Source organism: Schistocerca gregaria, chromosome 1 (genome assembly GCF_023897955.1).
Source record: "Schistocerca gregaria isolate iqSchGreg1 chromosome 1, iqSchGreg1.2, whole genome shotgun sequence".
Classification (NCBI taxonomy): domain Eukaryota; kingdom Metazoa; phylum Arthropoda; class Insecta; order Orthoptera; family Acrididae; genus Schistocerca; species Schistocerca gregaria.
The window spans coordinates 72,923,766-72,944,731 of NC_064920.1; the positions used below are offsets into that span (position 1 = coordinate 72,923,766).

At 41.6% G+C, this 20,966-nt stretch overlaps 1 protein-coding gene across 1 annotated transcript in view; it reads right to left on the bottom strand.

Annotated features, from left to right (window-relative positions):
- LOC126333611 (sulfite oxidase, mitochondrial-like) overlaps positions 1-14,561 on the bottom strand; it is a 123,382-nt gene extending 108,821 nt beyond the window's left edge. The window contains exon 1 of the mRNA XM_049996753.1: positions 13,739-14,561. Within this exon, the coding sequence (XP_049852710.1) occupies positions 13,739-13,773 (35 nt within the window). The 5' untranslated portion in view covers positions 13,774-14,561. The remainder of the gene's footprint in view (positions 1-13,738) is intronic.
- Between the last annotated feature and the right edge of the window lie 6,405 nt (positions 14,562-20,966).

The window sequence follows — 20,966 nt, forward strand, 5'->3', positions numbered from 1 at the left end:
GCCTATTTTCTGGACATGAACTCAATCGAACTTGTGAGGGATCAATTGACACAAGTTGTTTTTGGACATTGACAGTGACCATAAGAGACAGTTTACTAACAAAGCTTCAAGAATCAGCTTTAAATGATAACTCTAGGATTATATTACAGTCCCCTAAACATTGCTCCCATAGGGATCATGAAGATATGATTAGATTAATTGCAGCATGCATACAGGCATTTAAACAACCATTTTTCCTGTGCTTCTTAAGTAAATGGAACAGGAAAAAGTCCTAATAGCTGGCAATTCACGGTTGTTCACAGAGTATATGGAATTGTCATTGGAGAGAGAGACAATTTGGACTAGGTCTGACTTGATGATCTTGTTGGTGGTATGCCACGATGAATTCAAGCCTGCATCTGAGCAAAGGGACGTTCCAACACGTAAATGTAGTCTTGCTTTTCTCTTCTTTATGGTTTATTTTGATATTGTAGCTTCTGCTGGTGGTTGTCTCTATGCAGTTTATTGTTGTTCAGGGTGTTGTTATTGTGTGTTTACCATGCTGACAGCAATTCACATAGTGATGGAGGTTTCATCGCCAGGTCAAGGCACATGGTGTAAGCAGTCGTAAAATGCTTAATATTATTGCGCTGGAGTGTGCTATGGCTCAACGTTCATTGTGAAAATGTTTGTGTTTGACTAAGTAAAATTCACTTTATATGTTAATGTAGGCTTTCCCAGTGTATATTGCTGATGTTCGGCGCAGCTATCCGGATGGAAGCCCGAGAAGATTTCATCAAAATTCACTTTCACTGTGGCAGAGTAGCTTGACTAGCAAAACACTAGCAGAAATTATGTATGCAGAACTGGCGAAACAAGTTTGAAAAGCTAACAGTGAACATTTCAGCGGGCCAGGGGCTCATTTGTGAACCACAGTGACTAATCTCATTTGTGAACCACGGCGACTAATTACAAATTAAATAAGTAAATTGAGTAATTTATTGCGTACATGTGCTCTTTTCCATGTATTACTCCAATGTGATAACTGTTGCAAATGAAAGAAAACAATTATTTACTGATAACTGGTTGAAAGCTTCCATGATCTCACGTCTGTGCTGTGTGAACTGGTGTATAAAAATAAAATTTTGAGGAATGGTATAAGGAAAATAAGCATTTCTACTTAATGTCATGATGTCATGATCTTCAGTTTCCTTTGCTATCGTGGGTAATGAGTTATCTGACTTTGTCACATTTATATTGAGTTATGTGGTGTTTCCTGATCATACAGGAAATTCATTTGTAAAAGTGCTGCACGGTACTCCCATATAAATCTTCCAGCCCATTTCCTGATCTGTTATTATTTACTTTTTCAGTTCTTTGTGTAAATTCTTTTGGGGCGAATATAAATTCTCTCGGTTTCAGCACGAACTGCCGTGTATTGTGGAATACCACTCTTCACAGTGGTACCGACAGTGGTCGTCAGACGCAATCACCAGATTTTGCCCAGTAACATCAAAAGGCAGCTTGGTCACAGTGCGTAGGATCTCATTAAGTAGTTTCTGGCAAGGTCCAGTAGGTTAGGTTAGAAACTATTCTATGTATGAAACATGTTAGATTTTAACCTGCGAGCGTGGGATGAATACCACAATGCCTCAATGCCTCTGTGCTTGGAGATCAGTGCTGCAGTGCGGCGTTTGCTTTTGAAAATCCGCCAAATGAACTATATCTGTCTCGAAAAGAACGTGTTGCGTACTGTACTATGCTCTCTCTTTGAGTTATTGTAATCTCTACAAAAGTTCAGAGTACCGTATTATGACACAGTGGCGACATCAGTGTGTTAAGGTTTTGCCAATGTTGTTATGAGCAGATGATGGTTAATTTACATGATGAAAGCAGATGTTTCTATTACGGTACATGATGAATGGATAAAATTTGTCTGTGTAAGCAAGTATTATTTAATTAATGGAAGGTAGATTTGTGGTTTCACAGCAGCTCACTTTATTCTAAAAATGGTGAATATTAATGTAGTACTGGCAGTTGGTATATAAAAGTCTGATTCTAGTACTATGTCTTTGAGCACTTGCCCAATTGATTTGAGAAAGGACAAACAAGTACAAGTGGTGGTAGTATTATTTCATATTCAGTGTAGCTTTTAATTAAGAAACTCAACTATATTAAGTCATTTTGGGCACTTGCACGAAGCATAACTCCAAAATTCGGTATGGAATAAAAAAAAGAAAGAAAGAAAGAAAACTTCATAGTATTTGGGGTGAAAGAGTGAAAAATTTGCTTGGGGAGTCTTAAATAGCATCCAACATATATATATAAAACCTTTGACACTGTGCTTTTCAGAAATAGGCCAAATTATTGGCAAGATGTAATCGCCAGATGTCAAATATCAAAGTGTCACTCCTAGTCTTACTTGAGCCAGAACTGCATCTTTAATGTGATGGATTTTTTTTAATACAGCTCAAACCATACCTCTACAACACTGGAAATCTGTTATCCTGAATTTACCTGAAGTTCTGCAGACATACGCAATTAACCTTTAATGACTCTTATTCAGCATATGTGTGAAAGGCAAACACAAAGCCTGGAATAAGATACTCTGAACACCTAAGGCAATGTAAGGTGGAAACATATAAGGGCTAACTAAATGGCATCCGTCCATCCTTGAGGGATGATGGTGTAGTATGCCTGGTTCAGAGTCTGCAGCATCTGCTGTGGCTAAAAAGTCCCACTCGAGAGTGGCAGTCCCTGCTGCCGTTTGGACATGTGAAATTTGAGGGACTTCGAACAGAAGCCGCTCTGTCTCTTCGCTTTGTCCTCTTCCTGATTTCTTCCTGTGTGTGTTCGTCCTCTGAGAGCTTGACGCCGTTGCGTACATTTGCTCGCCACTTGACATGGTCATCTGCCATGCATTCCCAGTGACTTGGATTGATTCTGGTCTTGGTCAGGTCTCTCTTGCAGACATCCTTGAAACAAAGATACGGTCATCCCAGTGGCCTCACACCTTCCTGAAGTTCGTCGTACAGCAGCTCTTTCAGTATCCGTTCAGGATCCATGCGCCTGACATGTCCCAACCATCTTAGATGTCAATGACTCAGGAGTGCAAAGATGCTGGTTGTGCTTGCACGATGAAAGACTTTGGTGTTGGGTACTCTATCTCTCCAAGAGATCTGAAGGACCTTCCGAAGACAGCGGAGATGGAAGCTGTTGAGTCGAGATTCATGCCTAGAAAGAGTTGTCTATGTCTCACAGCTATAGAGAAGGGTGCTTATAGCACAAGTGTTGTAGATTTTTAATTTAGTTTTTGTGGTAAGCAGTCCGTTGTTCCATACTCTGTTTTTCAATCTAGCCATGACAGATAATGCCTTTGCGATTCTGTTAGTAAGTTCAGTGTCCATGGACAAGTTGCTACATATTGTGGATCCCAAGTAGATAAAGTCATCAACTATCTGGAGAGGATTGACATCAGTGCTAATGGATGGAAGGTTGGTAGTGCTCTGCACCATGATCTTAGTCTTTTGAAGGCTGATGTGTAGACCAAACTTTTCACAGGCATTTGCTAATTTGTTGATTATATACTACACCTCATCTTCTGTGTTCGCTGCATCGTCCGCATATAACAACTCACGGGTAACAACTGTATTTACTTTGGTCTTGGCCTTGAGGCGAGCAATATTGAAAAGATTTCCATCAGACCTCGTATGTAGATACCTGAGCAGAAGGGAAAAGAAAATCCCAAATAATGTAGGAGCTAGCACACACCCCTGTTTCACACCGCTATTAACAGGGAATGCTTCTGATGTTTTACCGTTTAAGCAAATTGTTGCTTGTGTTTTCTCATGGAAGGAGACAATTATCTGCAGTAGTTTAGGTGAGCATCCAATCTTCTGCAACAGTTTGAAAAGCCCATTTCTGCTCACTAAATCACACACTTTAACACGGTCAATGAAATCAATATAAAGTGGCCTCTGCTGCTCACGACATTTCTCTTGTAGCTGTCTTAAGGAGATCATATCTACGGTTGATCGGCCGGGCATGAAGCCACACTGAGATTCTGGGTAGATTCTGGAAGCTAAGATTTGTAATTGCATTAGGCTTACTCTTGCATAATCTTTCCCGGCTACACTTAGTAATGAAATGCCTCGGTAATTGTTACAGTCATTTCTGTTCCCTTTCTGTTTATATAGAGTAACTATCCTCGAATTCCACATACTCATCGGGATATAACCTTCTTCCCGGCTGGTTGTGATAAGTGAATATAAATGTCTGAGAAGAACAGACTTGTTATACTTAATAACCTCTGCAGGGATCCCATCTTCACCTCAGGCATTTCTGTTAGCAAGAGAATCTATTTCTCTATTAAGTTCTTCCATAGTAGGCATTGCATCTAGTTCTTCCATAACTGGCATTTGTTTGATGGTGTCACATGCATCCTTGCTAACTTCATTCTCGGCTGCATACAACTTGAGATAGTGCTCAACCCAGCATTCCATTTGCTTGCCTCCATCAGTAATGACTTCACCCGTCTTGGACTTCAGAGGAGCTGTTTTTCTGACAGTTGGTCCAACTGCTTTCTTAATACCATCGTACATTGCCTTAGCATTCCCAGAGTCAGCTGCTTTCTGTATACCTGCATATAAATTCAGCCAGTAGTTATTTGAGCACCTCCTGGATGTTTGCTGTGCCCTGTTCTTTGCTTTTCGTAGGTCATCTCGAGTTCTTTCATTTGGGTTTCTTTTGTAAGCAAGCAGGGCTTTCCATTTAGCCTCAGCGACTGGTTCCATTTCTTCCAAATTTTGCTCATACCACTCCTTATTTCTTTTTCCTTTTATTCCATAGGCCAATACTGCTGAGTTGTAGATTGCACCCGAGAGTTTTGCCCATTTCTTATCAACATTCCTTTCTGCTTGCACGTTTCCTGGGAAATCACTTTCAAAATTACTGCCAAAATCTTGCTTTCTTTGTGCGTCATGAACATGATCTGTGTTGATACAGGGATGACCTCTCGGTTTAGTGTGGTGACATTTCTTAGGAGTGAGCCTCAATGTGCACGCCACCAGGGCGTGGTCAGTGTTGCAATCAGCACTATGATAACTTCGTATCAGTAGCACATTTTTGAGACCAGTACGCCTAGCTATGACTAAGTCAAGTTGATGCCAGTGATGAGAGTGCAGATGTCTCCAAGACACCTTGTGCTGATCCTTAAGGTGGAAATATGTGTTTGTGATACAGAGTCCATAAAAGCAGTAAACTTCAAGCAGTCCCTGGACATTTTCATTCATTTTTCCCACCCCATGATGTCCCAGGCAATTCGGCCATATGTTGTATCTGATCCAACTCTATCATTAAAGTCCCCTAAAATATACGGTGCTAGGTACCTTGGCTATTCTGTCACTGAGTAAGTCATAAAACAGATCTTTCTCTTCCATGCTGGAAGATAAGGTAGGAGCGTACACATTTAGGATGTTGACAGTGCCACTTGAGGAACATATTTTCAAATCAATAATTCGCTCTGTTCCACCGGATGGTGGTACAGTACAGTCTAGGAGGGCGTTTTTAACAGCAAATCCTACGCCATGAAGTCTTTGCTCATCTTGAGACTTCCCTTCCAGAAGAATGTGTAGTTATCCTCCCTGATAGAGCCCGCGTCTGGAAGCCACGTCTCCTGCAGTCCCGTGATGTCTGCATTCAAACGGTGGAACTCTCTATCAATTATGTCAGTCTTACAGATGAAATCAACCTCTTGGGCATCGTCAATGTACTTTTGGACACATGGTCCTAACATTCCAGGTGGCAATACGAAATAGTGATTTCTTTATTATTTCATTTTTGTTGTTGGTAGGTGTACTATATCAACCCGCTTGTCGAAGATTACTTCTAAGTTTCACACACCCTGTGAAGCAGGCGGATAGTGGTGGGACAGCACCTTATTGGCTGGGGGCCGCCCAGCTTGAGGCAGGTGGTAGCTGTCCAATCAGATGCAATGATCTCTCCCACTGTCGGAAGGGCACCACATTTGCAAAACCACTTCACGTAACAGAATAACCAGCCTACTGGCATAGAAACACCAGTAAGCAGTAACAATAATTTGTGGACAGTTAATGCCCATCTACTGCAACCCAAAAAGATCAACCACAGTAACATTATTTATTTATTTATTTATATCCCATAAATCCAATACTGTAAGGCATTCGCATGGATGTAGGACAAATAGTACACATAGTACAAAAGGAATACATAAAAGTACCTCTTGCAAGAGGATACCTGATATAAGATGAAATACACATTAATAGATATAGAAAAAATTACATTAAAAATATGGTAGGTCTTAATAGCTAAATGAAAGACACAGTAATGTTAACAGTGATTGTGAGTATCGTAATACACAATAGCACATCAAATTAGTAAATGAAGAAATCAATTAGAGTTAAAATGAAAGGCACAGTAACGTTAACAGTGTTTGTGAGTATTGTAATGCACAATAGCACATCAAATTAGTAAATGAAAAAGTCAGCTACAGTTAACTCTACTGAAATATTCTTCTACCGAATAGAAGGAATGATCTAATAAATACTGTTTGAGCTGTTGTTTAAATTTGAGAAGCTCGTGGATAAGTAATTTCAGTGCTGGGTGGAGAGAATTGAACACCTTGGCACTCATGTAATGGACTCCTTTTCGTACAATAGTAAGGTTTTTTGATTCATAATGGAGGCCCATCTTCCTCCTGGTATAATGGGTTTGGTATGAATCATTGGTTTTGTACGATTGCCCATTTTTACCAATGGAACACAACAGGGAGTAGACATATTCACATGCAGTTGTCAGTATCCCTAATTTTGTGAAAAGGTTCCTACAAGAATGTATAGGCTGGACTCCGCTCATTATCCTAATAACTCTCTTTTGGGCAATGAATATTGTTTTGGATAGTGGCTGATTACCCCAGAAAACTATGCCATATAGCAATAATGCATGGAAATAACTAAAATAAGAAGTTTTTATGGTGTCTCAGTGGAAATAATACTGTGGTGCCGATGAAATCAACACCAACATTGATGCATCCATCTTTGAACTAAGCTAAGATTATCTTTAGCCTCTTACACCATCTCCAGTTCTTTGTGAGCCTTGCTGGTGTTTGGGTGAATAAATTAACTACTGCAAAATGGGGGTTGTTTGGTGTAACTAAGCCGAACATCTCCCCCTCACTGGTAACCGCAAGTTGTAACATCTTCCATTTTTGCTATTTTACTGTGTCCGCGACCTCCGCGTCAGTTATTTTCATGTGTATTACATCGACACAGCATTCAAACAATGACTTCAGCCCACCAGCTGGATTTTGTGATCAACATGCATCATGCTGCAGGCGGTGTACACCTGCCAGGACTGCAACACGATGCCTCTCACTCGACGATTATGTCGATTTCCCCAGACGTTTTCGAGCCTGCAACAATAAGTGAGGTTAGGAGTGTGCATGACTCTGGCTATCAAATGCCTTTGTTCCCACCACATGTGCCCTTCCTCATCGACTGTGCAGTTACCTCTTACGGATCTCCGTGCAGTGCGGGACCAATGTCGATTTCTGCAAATGCTTCGTTGGACAACCTACCACCACCAGGACAACAATTTGCCATGCCGCAATCCATGCAGTACCACGCAGATACCTGCCACGTGGCCGGAACTGCTTCGTTCAGAGGTCAACCTCCTCAGCATCCAACCATGCCCGCACATGCCTTCCTACTTTGATACCTCGGCCTGCAACAGGAACAATAACTTGTTATCTGTGCCTGACCTCCACCTCCGTTCCACTGCTATGCCTCAGTGTTTTGTGCCACGGCGTTCACCTTATCCACACTGGCTTTGAGTGGAGTGACTATGAACAGTGAACATTCACACATACCGTCCCACGTTCGACATCGTTTCCCACACTGTGCTTCTGGACAGCCCCCACCTCTGCAGCCTCTCTGTAACATAGGTGGCCCCAGCTCTGATCATACGTTGAGCTTTCCACAGACTAACACGCATTCTCAAACTTTGAACTTTTTCTGACCTGTCACCCCCGTGCCAGCTCCAGTCGAGTTTCTGCTACCATTCTCGGCACATCTCGGTACTTCATCTGCATCAGTCTTCCGCGACGCGCCAATCTGAACACACCCATAATGTGCTGAGCTTCCGCAACTGTAATCAACACATTACGGTGTCTCACCCTTATCGGCCTTCCGCGTCGCGACAGATCACGCTCAACCACAACGTGTCACCTTCACGCTACCACCCGAACAGTCATCCCTGGAGGCACACTCTTCTGGAATACTACAGCAACAACAGCTTGTTTCAGGCAGTGCCCCAATGAACTCAACTCAACCTGTTCTTCCAAATATTCTACAACGCATACCATCGCTGCTGCCGTTTAATCCCGACAGAGCTACAACCTGGTTGAAAATTGCAGACAGAGTGTTCGACCATTACTAATTTGACTAGTCAACCAGGTTTCTGTGCCTCATCACCCACCTGCATGACCAGGAGGACTTAATTGCTGACCTCGTCGACACTCCGGATTCATCTACCCCGTTCACTCTAGCCAAAAACACAGTTCTACGTTGGTTTGCACGCTCAACTGAGGCAGCAATACGGCAAGTGCTCCATGTTGAGCAACTAGGCAATGACAAACCTTCTGGAGATGGCTACGTGCCCTGGTCAGCGCCAATCTACTCTCTGACACAGCTCTCCTCACCATCTGGTCAGATAAACTATCTCCTCACATCCGCTTTGCTTTGGCTCAGAGGACTCCTGAACTCGCCGAGCAAAGAATGACAATTGCTGATAAGCTACACGATGCATCACTGTTCTATTTCGCCACTGCCACGTTCAGGCTCATCGTCCTGCGTCCGGATGCGGGCAGGGCCGCACTGTGCCGACCGTTCTGCTTGCTCCATGAAGCAGTAAACAAGCTACTGGGCCATCACCAGCTCCGCCCATTGTCACGCCCCATCCTGCTACTGAGCCTGCTGCGTCCACCGAACCTCGGCCACCGCCACTGGCAACGACCGTTCCACAGGAAATGCAACCGCACTACCCGTACTGTTACTTCCACACACAGTTTGGTGAGGTGGCACGGAACTGCAGACCACCCTGCTACTTCCCAAACGCCAATCACAGGTAAGTCATTGAATGCAAACAGGCCTACCGCCAGATCCCCATGGCACCTGAAGACATCGAGAAGACAGCAATCACCATCCCGATCGGGTTATTTCAGTTTCGATTCATGCCCTTCAATCTGAAAAACGCAACCCAGACCTGGCAATGCTTCATCAACGAAGTGCTATTCGACTTAAAATTCTGCTTTTCATATCTTGATGACATTGTGTTCAGCTCCTCCATCAAGGACAACATTCGAGATGTGAAAACTGCTATGAACACTCTCGCGGCAGCAGGCATCGAGAACAACCAGGACAAATTGCAGCTACATCAACTCGCTGTCACTTTTCTTGGTTTTCGGGTCTCTGCCGACAGCATTTCACCACCCCCTGAGAAAGTACAAACAATACTGAACCCACCCAGACCTTCGTCTTTCTAAGATCTCTGGCACTTTCTGGGGACGGTTAATTATTATCACAGACATCTACCTCGAGCTGCGGAGCCTCAAGCTCCACTGACGGACGCCTTGGCAGGCACCAAGACTTCTGGATCTCGGCCCATTCCATGAACCCCTTCTATGACTGACTCTTTCACTGCCCTCAAAAATCTTCTTGCCGAGGCCTGCACCATCGCACATCCTCATCCCAATGCATAGCTTTTCATCACCACAGACGCAAGTGATACTGCCATCGGCGCTGTCCTTAGCCAGACAATCAACGGCCAAACTTCGCCTCTGCAGTCCTCTCGCGCAAGGTCACCAATGCATAACAGAAATATTCCACATTTGACAGGGAGTTGCTCGCGGTCTACGAAGCGATCAAGCATTTTAAAACTGGCGCTGAGGGACGCCCTTTCTATGTTTTAACGGATCACAAACCCCTGGCTGCAGCCATTACAAACCCACCAGCTGACCCACCTCCTCGCCGCTTCAGATACATGGACTTCATATGTCAGTTCACCACCAATGTCAGGCACATAAAGGGTGCTGACAATATAGATGCTGATTTCCTTTCACGAGTCATGCCGTTCATTCGCTGTTAGATCTCTCTGAACTGTCTAACCTCCAACCTGATTTCAGACTCTACCTCTTCACTACACTTTGTCCACACCACCTTCCCTGTCATTTCTGGTGAGATCTGATGAGACGACAGAACGGGCAAATTATGCCCCCTCATCATAACCACGCTCTGTCGAGCTGTCTTCAACGAATTGCATAATTTAGCCCCCCTCCCCCCCCCCCCAGTGTTTGTGCGTCCACCCACCATGTAGCAGAGTGCTTTGTGTGGACAAATGTCAACAAGGACTGCCAACAATGGGCATGCTCCTGCATTGCGTGCCAACGCTGCAAAGTACACAAGCACATTTCACCCCCCCCCCCCCCCTCGGTGCCTTTTTGATCCCTGCTGGGCGTTTCCAGCATATTCATACTGATATTGACATTGTTGGCCTTCTCCCCCCCCCCCCCCCCCTCTATTGGCTTTCGTTATGTTCCGAACAACTCGCTTGATCGAGGCTGTCCACTCCCCAATATTACGGGAACTGTTACTCGAGCTTTCGTCGAGTAATGGGTATCGTGTTTCGGATGTTCAGCTATCATCACAACTGACCAGGGCAGACAATTTGCGTCAGCCCTGTTCAACGAGATTTGTAACATCTGTGGCATTCGGCGCATCCATACCACAGCATATCACCCGCAAAGTAACGGGCTACTTGAGCACTGGCACCGCACATTCAAGGCGGCTCTTCGATGCCACGACTCTCTACAGACGGTGGCCCTTCCCCTTGTGCTACTCGGCATTCGTGTGATGTACAAGGAAGACCTCAAAGGCACAATAGCCGAGTCTGTATACGGCCAGAACATCCTTCTCCCTGGCGAACTTGTGAGCCCTTCTGCTTATATCCCCCAGTCTGACTTACCTTCCTTTGTGGACCGCATCAAACGCCACTTCACCAACCTCCATATCCCTCCCCCCTCCAGCCACGCCCACCCTAAGGTTCACGTCCCGAAATCTCTGGACAATTGCGTACCGGGTACTCCAGTGCTCAACCACCACCTATGACATCCAGATGAAAGATTCAGCTGTTACCGTCTCTCTCAACAGACTTAAGCCTGCCCATGTCGAGCCTTCTTCTACCCCCTCTTCAGGGCACGGCCATGCCACTCACTGCCGTGGCTCACAACGCTCCAACCGCTACCTCCACATCAGACTTGCACACTCAGTCGAGTGATTTCCAGCTCCAGTCGTTGAGCTCTCCTCCGACCTCGCCCTCTACTCTGGTCTCACGCACTCCGTCGAGTGACCACATGCTCCTAACGTCGAGCTTACCTACGATCACACCCTCCCGCCGGGCCCTTCGACATCCCCACTGTCGACTGCCTCGCCCTGTCTAGGTTTCTCACACCCCCCATCTTGAACGTGTCTGTGCCTGTCCCCCTGGACATAATCCATGACATCTCAATAATACTGTGTGATTATACACTGTTCGTCGCGTGTTTCTATTCATCCAGTGCTCATGACACAACCTCTGCCATTCCCGGCCATCTGGTGAAATGTGGCTCCCTCCCACCTGACGTCGGCCTGGACATGCTTTGTGTGTTCGCCACGACCACCGGAGACATCGTCGTCGTCTCTCCATTCCACCCGCAAACTGCCGGCCTACCTGTCACTGCACGACCAGCACGCCCAGTACGACACCCGGCTCACTTCAACGACTTCCAGGTTCGGTGGCCGAACCTTCCTTCATGACATCTACCCACACAGCTCCCCGACGATGCTGTCGAGCTGACCGTGGTGTTCGGCTCCCACGGACCACTACTGCCGACGCCATAGTCACCCCCTCCCTCCCCCCCCGGAATTTCAAGAGTACTCCGTACTGCAGGTATGTGGCGCCGATGCATCCATCTTTGAACAAAGCTAAGATTATTTTTAGCCTCTTCTGACATGTCCAGTTCTTTGTGTGCCTTGCTTGTGTTTGGGCGAATAAATGAAATACTGTGAAATGGGGGTTGTTTGGTGTAAGTAACCCGAACATCTCCCTCAATACGAACAGCGAATGTAGCTGAGCTGACTTTTTTGTGGAGGTGCAAAATATGTTCAGACCATTTTAAACTGTTGTCAATGTGTTCACCCAGAAACTTGTTTGACTCTACTTGTAGTAACTCACTACCATTCAGTGTAATACTTAATTGATCCTCAACTTTTTTCCTTTCTTGGAAATGTACACACTTGGTCTTATTAACATTTAGAGATAACCCATTATTTACAAACCAATTACATACTTCACTAAAGACATATCGGCCAATTCCTCAAGACTGAGGTTGGGAGTTTTGTTAATCATAAGATACACCAAACTTGTCACTTAAATTATTTTTCATGGTTATAATCTACACCTGCAATTTCCGATAAAGATGTTGTTACTTATTGTTTGCAATAAACCTGCGATTTCAGTCTATAGATTCCAAACAACATCCCAATTCTGTTGTACATTCTCAGGATGCCACATACTACTCCTTTGACTAAACCTATCAGTTTCTCACAGTTCATGTTTCGTCTCGTGCCGGCCATTATGACCGAAAACAAACCGATTTGAATTTTACAGATTGTCGTCCGAAATCTGTACGTTCGGGCGACGAGATCGGCTATATCGCCACCGCCCACGTAGTGCCGTACTAATTTGAAAAGATTGGCCGTCTTCCGACGATGTCGGTCGTCGACGGAATCCACCGATAGTGGTGCAACCTTATACAGTATAGTATGTTGATTGACCGTCAATATTTTGTGCTCTCCTGGCTTTTCAGTATATATTGAGCAAACCATCAGTACCGATTCCACACAGTCAGTATTATACCACAATTCTCAGTGATGCGAAATAAAAATTGTGCGTGTGTTGGCAACTTTTAAGTGTGGCCGTACAGCAGCAACGTGTTTATGCTACAAAGGTCTGGCTCTCAGCCATGGAGATAAGAATTTACCTCCATACTCTCAGCCTTCGTGTCTTTGAAGCAGTACCACTTTTCTGCAGCCAGATCGCGGTTGGTTGTTCAGTTAGCTGCACGTAACGACGTTCACTTGTTACCAACTATTGTTACATCTCCCACAGACTTCCAAACTCTGCCTACAAATCGTATTTTTTCTGTTTAACTTTCAATAGCATACTAGAAGTTAATGTTGAGATTGGCGGGAATTCTTGGCACAGTGATAAGTTACTTAGCGATTTATCGTGTCAGATTGTGTACTCGTTACTTGAAAAAGGAACTTTAAAGAAGGGAGCCGGCTGCGGTATTATAAATCAAATTACATTCATCGTAAATTATTTATGTTGTTACTGTATAACAAGGAAAAATAAGTACCAAAGCGTCGACTATATAGAGTCACAAATTTTAGAACGAGTGTTGCTTGTATCGAACTATCGATCAGTGCTCGATTAATAGATATATTTTTATCATGTTTGCAGAATATAAACATTTCAATTTAGAACTACATACGAATAACGAAGTATAGTATTTATCAATACCGACACACGAGACAGTCTTGGCCTGAATTTTGCAAGTTATGATGGTCGTTACATGTAAAAGATGTGGTACAGAACACGCCTGGGTTGAAAGCAGTCAAAGACTCACCTTTGAGTGTGACGGAAGAGTATAGAACGGTTCATTGTGTGAATCACATTTGAGGCGTATGAATTTATTAAAACTGGATAATCTGTGCCACTGGTATACGAGTCGATACCAAGGAACACCTAAACAGCGCTACAGTTGTAGAGTATTACATCAAACACGTTAAGCGGCAAGTCTCGAAACACACACTATCAATATGTGACACTGTACAGCATTCACACACATGATAATGGTTGAATGTAAGCGAAATCGATTATTAAAACTGCTACACCAAAACACACATACTGTCATGTGACATTGTGGTGCATGCTCACGAATGATAGTGACTCGTAAGTTACAGCGTCAGTGCACTTGATAGCGCAAGAAATCGATAATTACTCGTGAAATGACGATTACGCATGGAAACATGCTGATCCACTCATTGCACTGCACACCTTGCTACTGTGTAAGCAAACAAGGAAGGGTAGTGCAGATAACATGACTATTTTGAGAATCCAGACACGGAAAATAAGTTTGCGCGGTGTAAATGGCCCCCGTATTATGCTAAGAGGCCGAGAGATTAAAATATATACCGTACAGATATACAAATTATTTGTGCAAATTATACACCCTCCGTTATAAATACTTAGTCTAGTTCAACTGAGAACAATAACCAATTACGTAATGTCGTAAATAAACAACGTCTTGCACTATTGATGTTTTTGCTAAAACTACAGTACCTCACATGATTCATTTATGTAATATGACGTTGCCAAACTTGTATCAGTCTAATAAACAATGGCCTAACCTGAATAAATGTGATCTTTATAGCTGGCATGTTAAATGAGTCCATTCACTTCTGTAATATGTGAGAGTTTTTTTTTGCTCTGTTTCTGATGTAAGAAACACAAGAATTTCTGATTCAAGTAAGAGGGTTAGTTTCTTCTTTCTGGATATTTTTTTGCAAAATACCTCAGTGAAAAAGCAAAAATGCAATTACAGCTGCCTTATGCCAATTGTAGAATGGTCATAGTCTTAGCAGATGGGAACAATCATAATAGTTACCATAGCAATCATATCAAGGTTAAGCTTTTTTATGGGGAAGGATGAGGCGGTTACAGTATTTAAATGTAGTGTCCATAATATTGACTAAAATATATATTTTACATAACTGAGACAGCAGCTGACCACATTCAAACAGGAGCATCTTGCTATGAGCAGTCACTAGTAAAATAAGTTAACCTTACCCACAGATGAATCATCCTATGTCTGTTCCACATCTGTGAAGGTTTTCCTCCTTGATGGGTTCTGTGGAGCACCTATCAGTCAATCAAACATGCTTTCACAAGAATGACACACGGCAAACAAAATTTCCAAACATGTGGTGCAGCTCTCACAAGAGTCTGATAAGGGGCTGATCCAGTATGAAATAAAAGTTTGTAGCACGGTTTACAACTCAAGAGTTGAAGAAGAGGCAGAAAACATTCCTTGTGTGAGTAAGTAAATAAAATACACACTCCAGGTTACAGTATTGGTAAGTAAGGAACATGAAATTTTAGAAAATAAACACACTGTAGTTAAATTACAACTGTTGTTGGAAAGGTGTTATGTGTAAGAAAATGAACATGTGATACTGTATTCATTGACCTGCCCTATATTACCATCATTGTACAGAATGTATTCGGTGGCATGGGGGAAAAAAAATGAAATTCGGTTAACTGCTTCCAATTTCATCTCAGATGTTTTGTAGTCTGATTTTTAAACAGCTACAAGACAGTTTACTGCATAAAAATTGTCGTGCAGAGGTCCTTTTCCATATTCAGAAGGTATTTTAGATGATTATAGCTGTAAATTCTAGAACTTGCTTCATAACTGATGTTTTCATGGCTCGTTAAAAACATTGCAGCAGTCCTCCCTTGCAGATCAATCATGGATTAAACCTATTTCATAAGTATGATGAAGTCTCATAACAAGGTATTTTATTTCTGAATCTTAAGTTTATTCTTCAATTATAGGACTAATAAATACCAATTTCATCTGACTCCAAAGATCAATAAAAGGTCGATATTGAAAGACAGGACATCTGTGTCATTTTAATGGATTCAAATCTGGATTATTGGTGAAACACTGTATTGGGTATTAACTAAATGAAACTCATGCATGTCTTTTCTCGAAAAACTTTATTGCTTTTGCATGACTTAAGTTTCAGTTTTTTTTTTTTTTAATTCCAAGTGCCACAAATCCACACAGTGATGAGTTTGCCAAGGGTGTAGAATGTGTCACGATTATGATTACACATATTTAGATTTATATTAAATTGCAGTTTATTGATTGAATAGGTATAACAGTAGTACAATTAAAAAAATCTTCACTTGTCAATAGCAACACATTTATAACTGTTTAACAGACATAGATGTCATACTACTGGGCAATCAGTTCAGCAATGCAATTAGTAAAACTACATTGCAATGTTCCTGATGTTCCTTACTTTGTGTGTGGTTATCTTCCTTACGAATTGATTTCCTAAAGAGTTGTAGTTATTGAACGGGATTTAGGTCACTGTATAGTTAATCATGGGTGTGTAAATTCATTGGATTTCTTTTGCTCTGTAGTCTGCAATAATACAGGAGGTAAGATACTTTAACTCAAAATCCAGTTCTGTGAAATAAGAGCGAAGAGGTTCTTTAAAGCCGTTTTCAGTATAGTCAAGAATAGTACATTAAATTTTACTAAGCAAGACTTTTTCAATACAGGAACATAATGTATACTAGTCCCCCCAGATCTGACATATCAGTACAAATGCCAGGATGACAGTCTGATGCATAATAAGAAAATGAATAAATTTAAATTTTTCACTTGTACTCCACCAGCCCCTCTGCCCTGCTATCAACATTCTCGCCTGTGGCTCTCGCTCCAGGGCTGATGTGCTTCTCTGACCTGGGCCAACAATCCACAGACTGCGCAAACACTCCAGCAGATACTTCCACCACTAAAGTTAATGTGATCGTAATCCTACATCAAATACATGTATCTTTCCTTGATGTGACTTGCTATATGCAAAATTCATAACAGATCTGCACAGCAGTTAAATCACTGTACCTTTATAAATCAGGAGTATCATTCATTGGCAAGGTAGGTGTAGGGTTACATGTCACTCTGCCGGAGTGATACAAAACACTACATACACACACTACATAACACCTGAATGAAAGTAAGAAATCTTACTTATTTTAACATGTAACAAATTATTATATTCACACTTTAGTAGTGATGTGTGCAGAACATTTTTGCTGGCATAGTCATTATCATACTATTGTGCAACCAGTTCAGCAATACTAACATGCGAGGTATCATGAAAAAGTAATAGGAATTTTTGTTTTTCTTAAAGAATCTTTATTTAGTCATCATCATCAGCTTTGTCCCCTTTAAAGTAATTCCCCTCAGATATAAAACTTAATTCCATTTTTCACACAAAATTTAATGCAAATTCTTGATCTGTCTTTTTCAAAAGTAAAAATTCATTGAGCACTCAAAAACACATGTAATCTTTTCAACTGTCAATGATACACTATTATATTCAATTACTGAAAATGCAAACATACATCAGAAAAATGTGTACAAACAAGGACTAAAAAATTGAAAATTGGATGTATAAAGCCCAAGAAAGCAAAAAATTGCCATTACTTTTTGTTCACACCTCTTATACAATAAAACTACAAGTTCACATTATGCAATGACTGAATTAAATATCTAATCTACACTAAATACTTGTATAACATACCACAGCAGCCTGAGACAGTGGTCCTGTGTGCATGTGAGTTATATGAATGTATGCGTGATTTCTATTTCAAAAGCTTAAATATACAGCAGTCTTTTCATTGCTTCTGTCTGTGACTCAACATCTCCTCTGTATGGTGAACAGAATCTATCCTTTTCATAAGACTGTTATTATTTCAACCGGGACTTTCCCTTGTTTGTATTAACAGTCATGAAACTGTATAGCTACATCTTATAATTGGATAGATTAAAAAATCTACTCATCAAGTGGTGGCAAGAGACAACATGTAAAAAGGTTAAAGAAATGTGCAAGCTTTTGGAGGCAGTGGCTCCTTTTTCTGGCAGAAGGGTTGCAGGTGGAGGAAGATGGATGAAGGAAAAGGACTGGTGGGATTTAGGAAGAGGGGAGTGTTTGGAAAAGCCACACAGAACCACAGGTTGGGGGAGTCTTACCAGATGGAATGAGAAGGAAGACTGATTGTTGGTGATGGCAAAGGATGAGATTTGATTTTTAGCTATATCTTATCTTAAGTAAGGCCTCTTTCACAAATTTCTGAACAGAATAAAATGAGTGAATCAAGAGAAATTTGCATAGTTTAATTTTGAGAAGGGATTCACTATTCCTCATGTTTTTAAGTTAAGTAGGAAGAGGGCTGAAAATTTTTGCACCAGCACACTTAGCAGTCCTCTGCTCCTGGGACATATTTTTTAGTTGATATTGATGTCAGTCTTATGTCAAGTGTTATGCATGGAACTGTTGAGTTATTTACAAAGAGGATGAGGTTCTTTATGACAAAGTACATTTGAGAAAAAAAATGTATTGAGAAGCAGTGGTAAGTATTCCTAGTTGGTTAAATAATCTGTGACAAAAGGTTCATGGACTTACCCTGCGTATGACCCTAATCACACCTTTTACAAGTAATGAAGAGTTTTTGAGCAAGAAGTAAGTCCTCTGTCCCCCCCCCCCCCCCCCTCCCCCGCGCACACACACACAGAATATAATTCAATGTGACATGATATAGTGCATAAGCAAATAAGCTGCCTTTGTGAGCACTTGGTCTCCAGTACGAGAGAGCATTCTTAAAGCAAAAGCTGCTGAGCTCAATCTCTCCACTGTTTCATGAATGTGATATTCCAATTTAGTTTGTAACTTACATGAATGCTTGTGTTGATTAGGTTGGCAGAATGGGAGTTAACTAGAAAACACACTATGTATAAAATGTCAGTAACTGTGTCTAACACATTTCCTATTACAATGCTGGTGGTGTCTGCAAACACCGTAAGTTGCACTCAGCTCTAAGCTGAGGGCAGATCATTAGAATAATCAGAAACAATACTTGGCCCATAGAACATCAGGGCAACAAGTACCCATATGTGCCACAGAGACAAGGCGCATGATGCTCGAGTGTCTCACTTTTGTAATTCTACACAGTATTTTTTGTCTCCTAACAAAGAGCTGTCTCTGTTCTTCATGAAAAAAAAAAAGGTCTCACTCACTTCAGTATATTAGACGAATCCCATGAAGTGTATGATCAGGGTGGTGGCGAAATTAGCCATTGTCACAGACTCTCTGTGTGCAGCCGTAGTGTGTCAACATCATATCACAAATTGCAATGGAACAACATATCTAAAACAAGTGTTCAAGACATTCTCAAGAATAAATGTTTGCCAGTGTTTGTATTTTTAGTGTCTTTAGAGTACTATACAATGTCCTTTAGACATGCAGCATTGCTTCAGTTCTCCAGCATATTCCGAAGAAGACAAAAGTTTGTCCTCCACACCTTGACCCTCAAACAAGAGTGTCAGTGTGTGGACACCTGCTGTGACTTGTTTGAAATGCAAAACACAGACAATTTTTTTTCTTGAAAAAATCATGACTGGTGATAAGAGTTGGTGTTATCAATATGAACCTAACCACAAAATGATAAAGTGGAGAAATTCACATGAAGCATTGACACCTTGCTGACATAACTCACATTCAAGCCAAGTGTGAATTGAACACCATCCTAAAGAAGGACTTTTCTGACAGTTTCACATGGTTGTATCAACTTTCTTTGCATTGTCCTCAAGTGGGGGGAGACTAAGTGGAACACCTGAAGCATTAAAATCACTGTCCTAAATTTCCCTATTTCTTATTACTCCAGTCTTGAAACTTTTGGACTCACAGGGTAAGTATAACGCTTTTTTTTATATATTCCTCAGCTACAGAACAACACTGAGGCCATTACAAAGATAAACAAAGCAGCTGTTCGCTAAGGAACCATTTCACCTAGGCCTTTGAGTGATTTAGGGGAATCATGGCAACTCATCTGAAAGGCTGGATGAGGATTTGAGCTGCCATCTTCCCAAATACAAATCTGCCACCTTGTATGGTTTCTTTTTTACAGAAAGTACATTTGTTAATAACAGGTTTCCCTCATGAATGACCACAGCATGGCATATAAGATCTCATTAATCGTGAAGGTGGGTTACAGAACTTGAAAAGAGGAATGGATAGCTTGAAGTTAGATATGGTAGGAAATAGTAAAGTGTTGTGAAAGGTAGGATAAGATTTGTGGTCAGATCAGTACAACACAAAACCAAATGTGAGGAATGCGGGGTACTTTTGCCTATAATAAAAATGAAAATAAGAAAGCATGTGAATTACAATGAACATGAAAGTGAATGGATTAACATAATCAGAGTAGACATAGAGTCACTACCTTCACAGTAGCAGCCTGCTAACTGCACAGCTGATGAAGAAATTCAAAAACTATGATCAGATAATAGAAATTATTTAGTATGTAGGAAGAGGCAAAAATTTAAATGTGATGGGAGACTGAAATTCAATAATGAGATGATGACAGATGGAAAAATAACAGTACACAGACTGGGAGGAAAGGACTGTAAGGGAAATTGTTTAATAGAATTTTGCACAGAACAAAATTTAATCATTGCTAACACTAGGTTTCAGAATCGTGAACGTAGGTTGTATACACAGAGGAGACCTGAGTAAACCAGAAGATACAAGCTAATATCCCACTACAGCGGAATCAATAAAATGAAAGGCAGAATGTGAGTAGTCAAGTCCCAGGTGCTTCAGGTTAATGAATATTGTTGAAAAATCATGATTTGCACAGTAGGTATATGCCACTTTATATTAAAAACCAGACAGCAGATAATCCTCAGGTATAAAACAACACCAGTTACTGAACATGGGTCAAATCATGACAACTCATATGTAAATCAATGCTAAAGACCAACTGCATCAAAATCATAGAATCCAGGAAAGCATCCAACTTGCACATAAGGAAATAACGTAATGGTCAAAGTTGGATGCATTTAGAAACTGTAAATCACTGGCCCCTCAAAATATCATGTTGAACAGCTCTAAATGCTGGGCCACAGTAGTGGATTATAAAGTGCACAAGCTTGTTGTACTCTCAATTTACAGGCGAACAGCAGGAAGTTCCTTCAACATCATAAAGCAGCTAGA